General features: G+C 43.2%; 1 protein-coding gene across 3 annotated transcripts in view; it reads left to right on the top strand.

The window, feature by feature from the left end:
* FCHSD1 (FCH and double SH3 domains 1) overlaps positions 1 to 12,037 on the top strand; it is a 288,678-nt gene that overhangs the window by 235,333 nt on the left and 41,308 nt on the right. For all 3 annotated transcript variants that reach the window (XM_085617778.1, XM_085617779.1, XM_085617780.1), the window contains 2 exons: positions 10,382 to 10,465; positions 11,212 to 11,374. In XM_085617778.1, coding sequence (XP_085473904.1) covers positions 10,382 to 10,465; positions 11,212 to 11,374 — 247 coding nt within the window. The remainder of the gene's footprint in view (positions 1 to 10,381; positions 10,466 to 11,211; positions 11,375 to 12,037) is intronic.

Genomic DNA, 12,037 nt, shown 5'->3' on the forward strand with positions numbered 1-12,037 from the left:
TATAATATCTACGCACGTTGCCTTCCTGGAGGGTGTCGTTCTGAGGTAGTGACAGCAATGGAACTCATGCTAGAGTCATCACCTAGACAAAAAGGGGAAAAGCTCTTTCAGGACCTATATACTTTTAATTTGAGACTACAATAAGTTCTCACCTGCCATCATCAAAAAGATATAATTAAGCAAAAAGAAACATGTATTTATTAACAGTTTTTATTTATATTTTTTTGAATTTTATACATATTCATTAAAAAGAAAAAATTTTTCTATTACTATCATTGCTTATTCACATATATATTCGCATTGAGCAATTTACAAAAACCACCCTAACACATGATCCCGTGACTAATCATATAAAAATACAAATCATACTCTCACTCATACATCAATCATACTCATATTAAAATATAGCACTGATCATTTGGTTGTTTGACATAGTCTCCAGGACAGATAACAACAAAACAATTATGTCAATTATTGTCGAGTCTCTGGGGACCTCTCCTTTGGATGAAAAGGGGCCTACGCGCGTTTCGGTGACAAGACACCTTCCTCAGGGCCACCAACAGGAGGGGCAACAAGCCCTAAATGATGTAGGGGGATCTTGATAATCTGATTTCAAGAAAGTACTTTGGCAAAACCAATCATACTCGATTATTATTTTTCGGTACTTCTGCGTTTTTCAGTATATGCTCTTGGTTTCACTGTTTCAGAGTGCATAGGGAGAAGCAAATAAATTGCTATCACCTCTATCTTAGTGCAGCATCCAAATGAATCCGAGATGTAGATTTAATGCGTTCCGAGATGTGGATTTAATGCGTTCCTTAAAGGGGTTTCACGCATCCCAGAATGGAGATTTCTAATACGTCCTTGCGATGTGAATTACAGTGCTGTGCGATCGGTTTATTCAAAATCGCGATGTCTCTGGCTTCCGCAGAGCGTGGATCTCACTGGTACGTCTGTTGCCGAAGAGCAATCATCACCTAGTAAAGTCTGGCCGATAATCGGGGGGGACTTTAACACTACGTTCGAGCCGATGGGGCCCGACGACGGGAGCCTTACGGAAGAGGAGGACTGTAAGTGGGGAATACCTATCCTTGAAATCCCACCGATAAAAAGATGGACAGAGGTGGCGATCCATCTAAAGGGTCTTTGTTTGGGCCTGCAGTTGAGGGCAGCTAACGGCCGCACTCGTTCTGACAGGACCGGGGCTGTAACTTTTGATAATGGGATCTCGTCAAGCCGTATAGACTACTGGCTGGTCAGCCTACATCTGTGGCAGTTTCTCAATGATATGGTTGTAGTAAACCGAGTTGAAAGTGACCACAATCCTCTTATTATGACCTTGATGGGGGTGTTATGTAAGGTAATCCCCATTAGGGATACCTTAGCTAATCATGATGTTGTGGTTAGTAATGATATGCGCCACCTTAAGTGGAACCACATCGTCGATCACCCGGAGATAGTGGCCAAAATGGAACTAGAATTAAGTAACACCATGGGTGTATTAGGTACCAAAGATGACAGCCAGGAATGTCAGACGATGGTGATGGAGGAGCATACAGCCCTCTTTGATCGCCTGACGTCTAATTTTCTCAAGCACGGTAGCACCAGGAAATCGAATATAAAGAAATCCCACAGGTCGTATAATGAGGAATGCCGCAAGGCCAGGGTCGAGTTAGGATCTGCCCTAGGAAACAGAGATGGGGACAGAGTAAGGCTGGCAAGGAACAACTATAGGAAAGTAGTCGGAGATGCTAAAAAACAATGGGACCAGGCTAGATGGGGTGACCTATTGGAAGCATGCAAGGATAAAAATCCGAAAGTATTCTGGGATAAATTCAAATGGGAGAAGGGCAGATGCCCAGATCCCCCACAGAATAATGTTGCCCAGGAGCACTGGGGGGAGCATTTTAAACCCCAGTACGCACCACCAACAGACGAATCCGATAGTAGACCCCCCGATGACAAACCCTTTACTAAACGGGTATTTACCTTGGGCGATGTGGCCAGGGTATTAGACACAGTGACACCTGGTAGAGCCGCGGGGCTCGACTGTGTACCCGCCGATGTGTTTTTGCACAATAAACCGCTGTGGTGTAGTTATATATGCACAATTGCCAATGCAGTCGCATGCGGTGCTCCAATCCCTTCCTCATGGAAGGGAGCGGAAATAATACCTGTTTACAAAAAAGGCGATAAATCGGTGGCAGGCAATTACAGGCCGATCAGCCTTATAGATTCCATCCAAAAGGTCGTAGGGCGGTTGGTTCTGCAGAAAGTACAGTTATGGATAGATGAACACCACATACTTACCCCATTGCAGGCAGGGTTTCACTCTCTTACAAGCACAATAGATCAGGTATTCCGTTTTATGACAATTGATTGGAAGACAGTTTTACTGGGCAGGGGAGCATTGTATGCAGTGTTCGTTGATCTGAAGGCAGCGTTCAATACTGTGCCACACTACAAGCTGTGGCACGTATTAGGAGAATTGGGCATGCCTCTGGAGTTGTTGTCCCTAATCGTCCGCTTACATGAGGAAAACTATGCTTGGGTGCGGTGGGGATCCAGGGGCGAGGTCACGGAGACCTTTCCTGTTGGCAGGGGAGTGAGGCAGGGTTGTGTGCTTGCACCTACCCTGTTCTCACTCTTCGTCAATGGGGTGGCCGATTACCTGGCCCTGGTCCCCTCCGACGCCCCAGTATTATCAGGAGTCCACATCCCTGTCCTCATGTTTGCGGATGATACCCTATTAATTTCCAAGACACCCAGTGGCCTGCAGAAAACCCTAGTGAGGTTCGAAGAGTTCTGTAGAATCTGTGGGCTAGAAATAAATATGGGAAGACTAAACTCATGTCATTTAATGAACATGGATCATCCCAGGGCAAAATTAGCATGAAAAATGTTATGCTAGAGCAAGTTAAAGTCTTTGTATATTTGGGCGTATCCTTACAGAAGGACATGGGTTGGAAACACCAACTCAACCTGACCACTCTCAAATTCAAACAACAAGTGAGGGTGCTTCTAGAGAAGTTTAGAACCTCTTGCACGAAGCCCGTTACCCCGGTATTGGAAATTTATGGGCTAAAGGTTTTGAGCTCTGTTCTTTATGGGGCAGAGTTATGGGGATTCGCAAACCTGAATCAACTGACTGCGGTCGAGAATTCATTCCTACGTAAAGTGATTGGAGTCCCAGTGAGTACCCCGATGTATCCTCTTCGGATAGATCTAGGTAGGAAGGCTGTAAATGATTCCGCAAAGCTCCGACCACTATTATATTGGCGAAGACTTTGGTGCACAGAAGAACTAGAGCATTACGCCAACGGTCTCAAGGACGTTATAGAAGCTGACATCTTCCATAAAATTCCTTGGCTTAAAGAGATTAGATCGCTCCTAGTGAGGATGGGCTTGAGTGCAGGAAACTTTAAGTCATCTATTGTTTTTCTGTCCTATTTACACTTCACCCCGAAGGGAATGGGTCATTCCCATATGCAAATTACTGGGCTTCAGAAAGCATGAGGAAGCACTTAGAGTTCTTCGATCAGATGCGTCTCCTCATATTGCGATTGCCTTGGCCAAGTTTTTAGGCTGGGCATGGTCCATACGAGCTAAGGCGTTAGAACAACACCCACCCACTCCCTAAGAGATAGTTGTTTACAGTTGGAAATATTGGGGAAGTGGAGGTAATCCCAACTCATGTATTGTCATCCATGGGAGAGAATATGTCTTATATTATAGGAATTGGCTGGGGTTTGCATCCAGACCATTCTTAGCATCATTCGACAAATGCTTTATATTTAATATATTTTAAGATCTTTTTATTATGTAAATAATTGTATTTACAGTTTTATATTTTAATCACATCAACATTGTCCAACTGGTGTAAGGTGTTTTTAAAAGCTTTTATGACAGAAATGTCGAATAAAGTTATTATGAGGTAGTTACAGGTGTGAAGTTTGCACCCCACCAGTACTGTGCAACTTGTATTCAGGACCATGGTGGGCTACTTGAAGTGCTTGGGTATAAGTGAACAGGGACAAAAAGGCCCGGTTATCGCTTCCCCAAAGTCTATGAAAACGTATTTTTATTCCTTGCCTCTTGAAAGCTTGTGTTGTTAATACTACCACTAGTTTTGGATTTAACTATGCCAGCCCTTGCTATGTTGGTCTTCTTGAATCAGCTATGCACAAGCTTCAAAGTATTCAGAATATGGCAGCATGATTTGTCAGGAAATTTCATAGGTTCTCCGAGGCTCGCCATAAGGTGCACTGGTTGTCAGTTTCTAGAAGGATGCATTATAGCACACTCCACTATGCCCACAGAGCCCACTATGCTGCTTTTGTGTTTGCTTCCAAATCTAAGTCATCCCTTCAATTTGGATCTTCCCTTCTGCTAACAGCCCCCTGATTTACGGAGGCTAGCTCGGTGGGGCGTAAAGAGGGATGCTTCTTCTCTTTTGTTGCTTCTTCCTTTGGAAATACGCTCATCTTGGCCTGTGCAAAATAGAGAACCTTTCTATGTTTAGGAAGCCTCTTAAAAGTAATCTCTTATTGATTATCTTCATATCATTCCTGAAAATTTTACACAATTTAGTCTTCGGGTGTTCGTTGCAGTTTATAAGTAACAACTAATCTTATACTTGCATGCATAGGTTTTCAGTATATTTAGTGGGTCATGCACTCGAGCACTAAACGTAGGACCGTTAGCATATTTAGAAGAAATTGAGCAAAAATGATGGTGATTCAGCATTGTCACCCGATGGAAAGTTCAAGTGTTGGGCACCTGACCTATGGGTAGACTAGGAGATCCCTCATCTATGTGATTCTTGAACTTATAATTTATGTCTAACCAGAGCATACCTCCGCTGCCTAAAGCAAACACCTCTGTGATTAGCTTCTTAGAGCGCGTAGTTAGACAGATGTAGAATTTGCATTAATGTATGCCTTGTGTGGATTTTCTCTGGGATGGTGTCTATGAAGAGGACAAACACCTGCACTCCCCTTGTTTAAGCATTGCATCACTGTGTCCTGCTTCTTCAAATTAGAGCAGCTTGACATAAAATGCTTGTAAAACTATATTGGGCTGTCAAACTAATCCTGGATCTGCTAAAAGCAGTATAACTTCGAAATTGAGTATAATAGGTTAGCAATGCAGAATCATTGCGCAATGAAAACACTACTGTGAACACTAATTGTACCAGTATTACAATGGCAAATGGGTAACCATGTTGTCTGTCTGGTGTACCTCTTGTGCCCCACACCATATTGTTTCTTTCTAGACCCAGGCCAGGCTAATTGATATAATTAGTGTAGACATTTAGGAGATTATGGTCATTCTTTTCAACGGAATTTTGAAGAAAGTCATAACAAAGGCATTTTATAATGCACATTGCCACCATTGGATTTAAAAACAACATTGATACTTTAGTGGGTGTCTCACTTTGGGGCCGATCACGATGCAGCTCGGAAGTCTCTGAGCGACGGTCGGAGCCTTCTGAGCCGGATTTTAACGGGCTCCTTGGTTTACTTTCCAACAGTCTAATTAATATATAGACGGTCGGAATGTATACCGGCGAGTCATTCCAGCTGGCTTCCGAAGGGCTTGGAGAGCCCGTCGGTCAATCTGAATCCGGCCAGTAATCTCAAGGGTGGGTCTTGGTGCCCTTGAGATTACAATGCACGGTTAACAACATGGTTTCTATGCCGGCCTATCCAAACCATGTCAGAAAGCGTGTTTGGGGGCCCCCAGCAGGACCCCATTTGGTGCACGCCCTCCGGTTAGAGGCCGAGGGGGCACCTATGGTTCCCCCCTGTTGATCCCTGCACCTTGTGGTAGACACCTTGAGGTGCCTGCCACGGGGTGCATGAATGAACCACACCTTTCATTTCACTATGGGAGCATGCATTCGGCCGTAATGCATGCTCCCATAGTGAAATGTAGGAATGCGACCGTACAGTGTTTGGTTCGCATCCTAATGAGTTGGCTGGTCGGTCCTAGGACCGAGTCGGTGTAGGGCGGAAGCAATTCCGCCTGACATCAAAATCAGGGCCCTTATGTGCTGCAGACTTCAGCACAGTATTAAAAGCAGGGGTGTTGTTTATATAACAGATGCTATTAAAAGGCACGATTTCGGTTGAAGTGGCCTCTTTGCAGGACATTGCCTATTTGCTGCACATTCTATGTATTCTAAAGCTTAAAAGAATACTTGTCTCCCTTGCATGCTAAAACACCATTCATTGTATAGTTATTGTAAGGCAACTACATTTTTTTGCCTTTTCTTTAGGTCTGGTGGGTGAGGTTCATTCATCTCACAGGAGACCTGCAAAACGTGGTGCTCTAACATTAACTATTCTATTATGATTTAGAATAGTGCAGTTTCCGAGCAGAGTAATTGACAGGTATTAATATTCTGATCTGATTGGCACTCACTTTTTCAGTCTCGGGAACAATGGAAGATGCATTAGGAATCAGACCTGAGACTTGTCAGTCACACATGCCAAAATCAGGTACGTTAATCCACTAAGCTCAATATCGTATGACCTGTAAATGTGTGCTGCCTCAAATAAGCATATATTCCACTGTCCCATTGAGCAGACTGAAAACTCACCGTTGGTCACCGCTCAGACGGAAGGGTCTTTCTAAAGTTCGAATTTTTAAAATATTGAATTGACTTGTAATTTCAGAGAAGGAATTTTCGGAAAATGGCCAAAAAGAGGCATCATCTTGCAATAATTTGGCAAAAACTGATTCTAAAGTGCTTTGTATTGAAATCTGTATTAGCTGCTTTTTACTTGTCAAATCACTCATTGCCCTGTTTAAAGATCTTTGTCAGTAGTCTGTAAATATTTTCAAAACCACTAAAACATGTTTATTGTTATCCTATCCGGTTTGATAAATATGTTTAAAATGTGCAATTTATCACTATATTTTCTTGCATTGGCAAGGATAGCTCCGTCCCCTTGCTTAAAGTGTTAGCCCCGACACCAATGGTTGACGTGTTAGTCCACGAAGGGCGAGTCTAGTTGTGCCCCTGGTCTGAGCAGTCACAGTAGCCATCTTGTCTAGCGTTCTCTGAGTGAAACCCTCCTTCTTTGGCAGTCTTATGTGGCAGTACCTGATCCTTTTCCTGTGTGCCACTCAGGTACAACATCATTTACAGAATTTGGTCCATTTGGCTTATTGGAGGTCCATGTTGCCAAAATGATATAACTGCTTCACATGTGGTTGTATCTCCTGAGCCATTTCTAGTTGTCTCTATGTGAGCAGTATGTTTGGAAATACCTTAATTCTGTTGTGTTGTGATGCTCTATAAGCTGCACTGAATGTGTTCTCGATGGTAGAGGTTTCTGGCTGCTGCTTGTTATCAGAGGTCCGTTCAGCGCCAGAGCTGCACTGCTCCCCCATGGGTCTTGACATTCTCGTCTTTCTTCTGTTCACTCTCCATAGAACTTGTGCAGTTAGTGGCCACTTGTGCATTTAGTGATGGACTCCTCTGGGTGGGGGCAGATGCCCAGCCAAGTTGATGAGCATGGCCTTTATATGTGGGTTCTGCTCAACGTGGCTCTCAAATGCAAAGAAGTGGCAGGTCTGTTTTCTGAAAGTGGTTGCCCCTTGAGCAGCTGGCATGTGTCGACCATGTCAATCTTACTTTTCATTTTCAGCAACTCGAAATTTGTCAAGGGCAGGGGCGCATGCAGCATTGAGGTTTGGTTCAGATGTGGTTTCCATTAACTTGGTTGCCATTCGGAGCCTTCCTTCTAGGTGAGTGTGGCCTCATGCTTGACTGCTGAGAGTTTTTGGATCTTGGGTAGTGTATCATTACAGGGGCAGGTGCAAAATGGTGCCACTGCAATGCCAGTGAACTCAGTGTAATCTGGTAATTTTCTATTTTGTCAGTGTATGGCACTTTTTTACAGGGTGTCACCTCAAATGTTGTATTTTTGGGTCATTGTCGTCAGGTGGGTTACAGTTGTATGAATGAATATTGTGGTTCTGTTCCAATGATGGGGTGCAGGGGTAGTTGCAGAATGTCCAGGTGGATGCCGGTCTAGGAGCCGAAGTACTGGGTGCCCTTTGTGCTCATATTTGTCCATGTGTGTCTTTTCCATGGTTGGATTTGTACTGTTTATGTGGCTTTGCCTGCATTGTAGAAGAGCTGGATATTTAGGGCCTGATTCACGAAGGGACTTCCAACCCGTAAAGTTACGTGTGCGGAGTCTCTGCATTCAGTCTGGAATCCCCTCACTTGGGGGGATATCTCGGCACTGCAGTGCTCGGGGCAGACATTCCACCCGACTGTGGAGACTCCGCACTAGTAACTTTACGAGTTATTAGTCCCTTCGTGAATCAGGCCATAAGTGGCTGTAATTCTTCTTTCCTTTTTTCTTGGCTTCACATTACATGTGTTGTACTTATTGAATGTTATATCATGTTCTTTGATGCTATGCCATGTGTGTACCCACGTCACACGGCTGTGTGAAATGCCTTTGTGGCACATGGACATGGCAATATGGTGGTGCATATAAATGGGCTTCTGCCTTTATCGGCTGCTGTCCATACACTCAGTGGTGGCTCCTCCGCTAAAGCGAGCAGTGTAAAATGGAAAACGAAAACGGTAACTAATGTTATTATAATTTTCGTTTTCCTTCCTGTGCCGGTGCGGGGCGGGTGGGCCAGGCTGGCCAGTGCACGGGGCAGGGGACGAGTGTAAAGCACACTCTAAAGTGCCCATGGAAGTTTGACGAGCCCCAGAGGGCAGGTCAAACCGTCATGGGCACTTTGCGTCTTCCCCACCAGGCTGCATTACACAGCCTGGTGAGGAACATGCAAAACCTCCAAGCCTCTGTCTGAGTGCCGAACCACAGTGCTCAGACCAATCACAATGCTGCTTAAGGCAGTGTTGCAATTGCACAGGGGCCTCTGGGAGGCTGGAAGCCTCCTGTTGCGGCGAGGAGATGGAGCAGAGGCAGCAGCACCTGATGGCATTCAGGTGAGTGAGTTTATTTTTATATTTTTTCATTCACCCCTCCGCTCCCCCACCCCACTACCCGTGTTTAGTAGCGGACGCTACTGCATACACTGCTTTCCATATATTGTTTTATGGCCCTGGAGTACAAAAGTTCCCTTAATACATGCACCTCTCATATCTCTTTTATATGATGTCATCTCTGCCGTTAACAGTTTCATGACTTTCATTTAGGTAGACCATCTACTAAGCTTTGCACTCATATCAGAGCATTGTGATTGGTATCACAGCTACCTTGGACTCAGTTCCCTGAAGTGCATATTTTCCTCCCTCTTACTATCTACATTTCACTTTATTCAGATCCATTGTCATAGCTGCTGCACATACATTAGCAGAGTAATAATTGCCTCTCTTCCACTTCAAAAGTTTCAGACTTAGAAAGGAGTGAGGGATATGGCAGCTGCAAAGTGGTAACTTTAAGCAGTTAAAGTTGAAAAAGTGAAATAAGTGATGTTGAGAAAAATGATTGAATAATTATTATTTGGTTAATTGTTTTTTTAATTTTTTTAGAGTTTTATATATCGCGAACTAGACCCGAGGCATCTGGTATCAGAGCGCTTTACACGAGCACCAGTTTTGTTACAGATGAACACATTCATTTTTGTTAGGCACGGGGAGATTAAGTGATTTGCCCAGAATCACAGAATGTGTAGCGTCGTTGCGGAGACTCGAACTCTGTTCTCCAGGTCCGAGGTCGACCGCTCTAGCCGTAAGGCTACATCCTCTTCCAATTCTTCCACATAATCACTTCCCTTGTGGCAGTTTCACAGTGCTTGGGGATGCACACTTCACTGTCCTCTTTATACTGTTTTATCCCACCCTTTATGCATACAGACATACAGATGCCCTCTTTTCACACAATCCTCCCGTTTTACTATACAGACCGTTCAGCAGTCCACGGAGAGCTTCTGCCTTAGTTTGCAGCATTATTCTCCTTGTATCCGCAAATAACGTGCTCGATGTTTAGAGGACTCATGTGCATATTGTAACATAAGAACAAACAACTTAAGAACTCTATCTCTCTTAGGACGTTCTTTTTTATATCTATAGAGGTGAAAAAGCATATCGAAGGCTGACATGAAGTTCTGATGATGTGATACCACATCAGAGTCCTGGGTTTCTTACTATGCTTTGGCATTTGCAGATTTAAATAAGTATATTCTTGTACCGTGGGCTATATTTAAAAAAAAATAAAAACAATTGACCCACTTTACTTCATTCCCTTTTGACACCTTATCCATTTTACATTGTGACTCATGGCTTTGTCTTTTTCATGCTATCGTACAAACATGCTACCCTACTGTGGATGGGCTGATGGGAGATCTATGTATTCATTTCCTCCTTGTGTCTTCGGTGCAGGCTGGCCTAGCAGACGAGCTGTCCATCACTCAGGGAGAGCAGCTTGAGGTGATTGAAGATGGAGATGTTGAGGAGTGGGTCAAGGTGAGTCCACAGTAGCTGACCTCTGAGAGACAGAGAGAGAGAGAGAGACCACACTAAAATACATGTGGCCCAATAACGCATATAGTTTAGAGCAAATGTACTAATAAAGGCACATTCATACATTTAATACTGTGCAAATGTCAAATTCGAATTTATTGACAAAGTACAGGCTAATTGACATGACAAAACATTTTTTACTGAGTCACAGATTACATGGAACAATTACTCTATACAAGGAAACAACTTTCCTAATAGTTTCTTCAATGTGATTTTAAGATACTGCACACATGTAAACACTTGCATCCTGGTTTTGGGTAAATACCTTTGGTCTAAACAAGTACACATCAAAGATACAATGACATAAGCCATATGTGCAGAGTACAATATTCTTTTTATTAACATTGTTGAGGGAGGGAATAGATCATGAGTCATGAGAGGCGTAATGGTACCAAATGGTAAGGGTAATAAATAGCATATTACACTGCATACATGCATAGAAGATAGATAGATCGAGTTTGACACATGGTTCATTCCAAATCGCAGTGATTTATTTATAGTGTGTAAATGTAATCTGTAACTTGCAACATATATAAGATGTAAATTAGTAATTGATAGCCAGTCACCTCTGTGGTTCAATAATGCATAAGCAATCACCTTTCAGAAGTTGCTTCCCCACATTCACTGATGCAACAAAAAATTTTGAGTTGCAATAAATTGTCAAATTCTCCCTCTCCTGTTGTGCTCAGGCAAGAAACCAGAGTGGGCAGATTGGATATGTCCCTGAGAAGTATGTCTCCTTCTTAAATGTCCACGGTAATAACCAAAAGATGACGGATGGAACTAGTGCAGCTCAATTTAGCAGCACCTCCTTGGGCAATGCAGCAGCAGACTGGGCTTTGGAACCGGGAGGTGAGCAACTGCATTCAGAATACATGGGTCATAGTTGTACATAAATTGGAGATTCTGTTTGGTATGTACTGCAGACTAACATCTTGTAATTGCCAGCGTTTAGAGTGCCTGTAAATGTCCAGTTCCTATATGAGATTTCATCATTATAATAGTACTCCTAAATGTGGTGGCCAAGAGGATGTATGAGTGAGCAATTTAGTTGGAAAACTACAGGTCTGAGGGAGCCGGTGTCCCACTTGGACAAGTGTGTATTTAAATATTTGTTGAAGCATGTAAATGTTGGGGGACTCCAAGGTGTTTGGTGGACACATTGTTTAGAGATCTCCCCATGTTCCTCTTTCAGATGAGGAAGTGAAAAGGAGCCGAGGGCAGCCATACTATTGATGAGCATAATAATACATTGCTATTTCCTCTACCATGTAAAGTGAATCTGTAAATACCCTCTCTCCCTTTAAATTAATTGTCAACCAGTCTAAGATGCTTCTAATGAAAAATTATTAGTTCTAAGAACTTTGGTGCCTCTGCACCTTCTCAGTAGTATCAAGTGATGCCACAGTAATACAACACTTGTGGCACTCTTACCCTCTCATGCGTGACGTTTTTGGCAATTAACTCACCCTTTTCACTCCCCACTCTAAGAAATGTGTTTTTTTCTATTGATAA

The sequence above is a fragment of the Triturus cristatus genome, chromosome 7, assembly GCF_964204655.1.
Source record: "Triturus cristatus chromosome 7, aTriCri1.1, whole genome shotgun sequence".
Classification (NCBI taxonomy): Eukaryota; Metazoa; Chordata; class Amphibia; order Caudata; family Salamandridae; genus Triturus; species Triturus cristatus.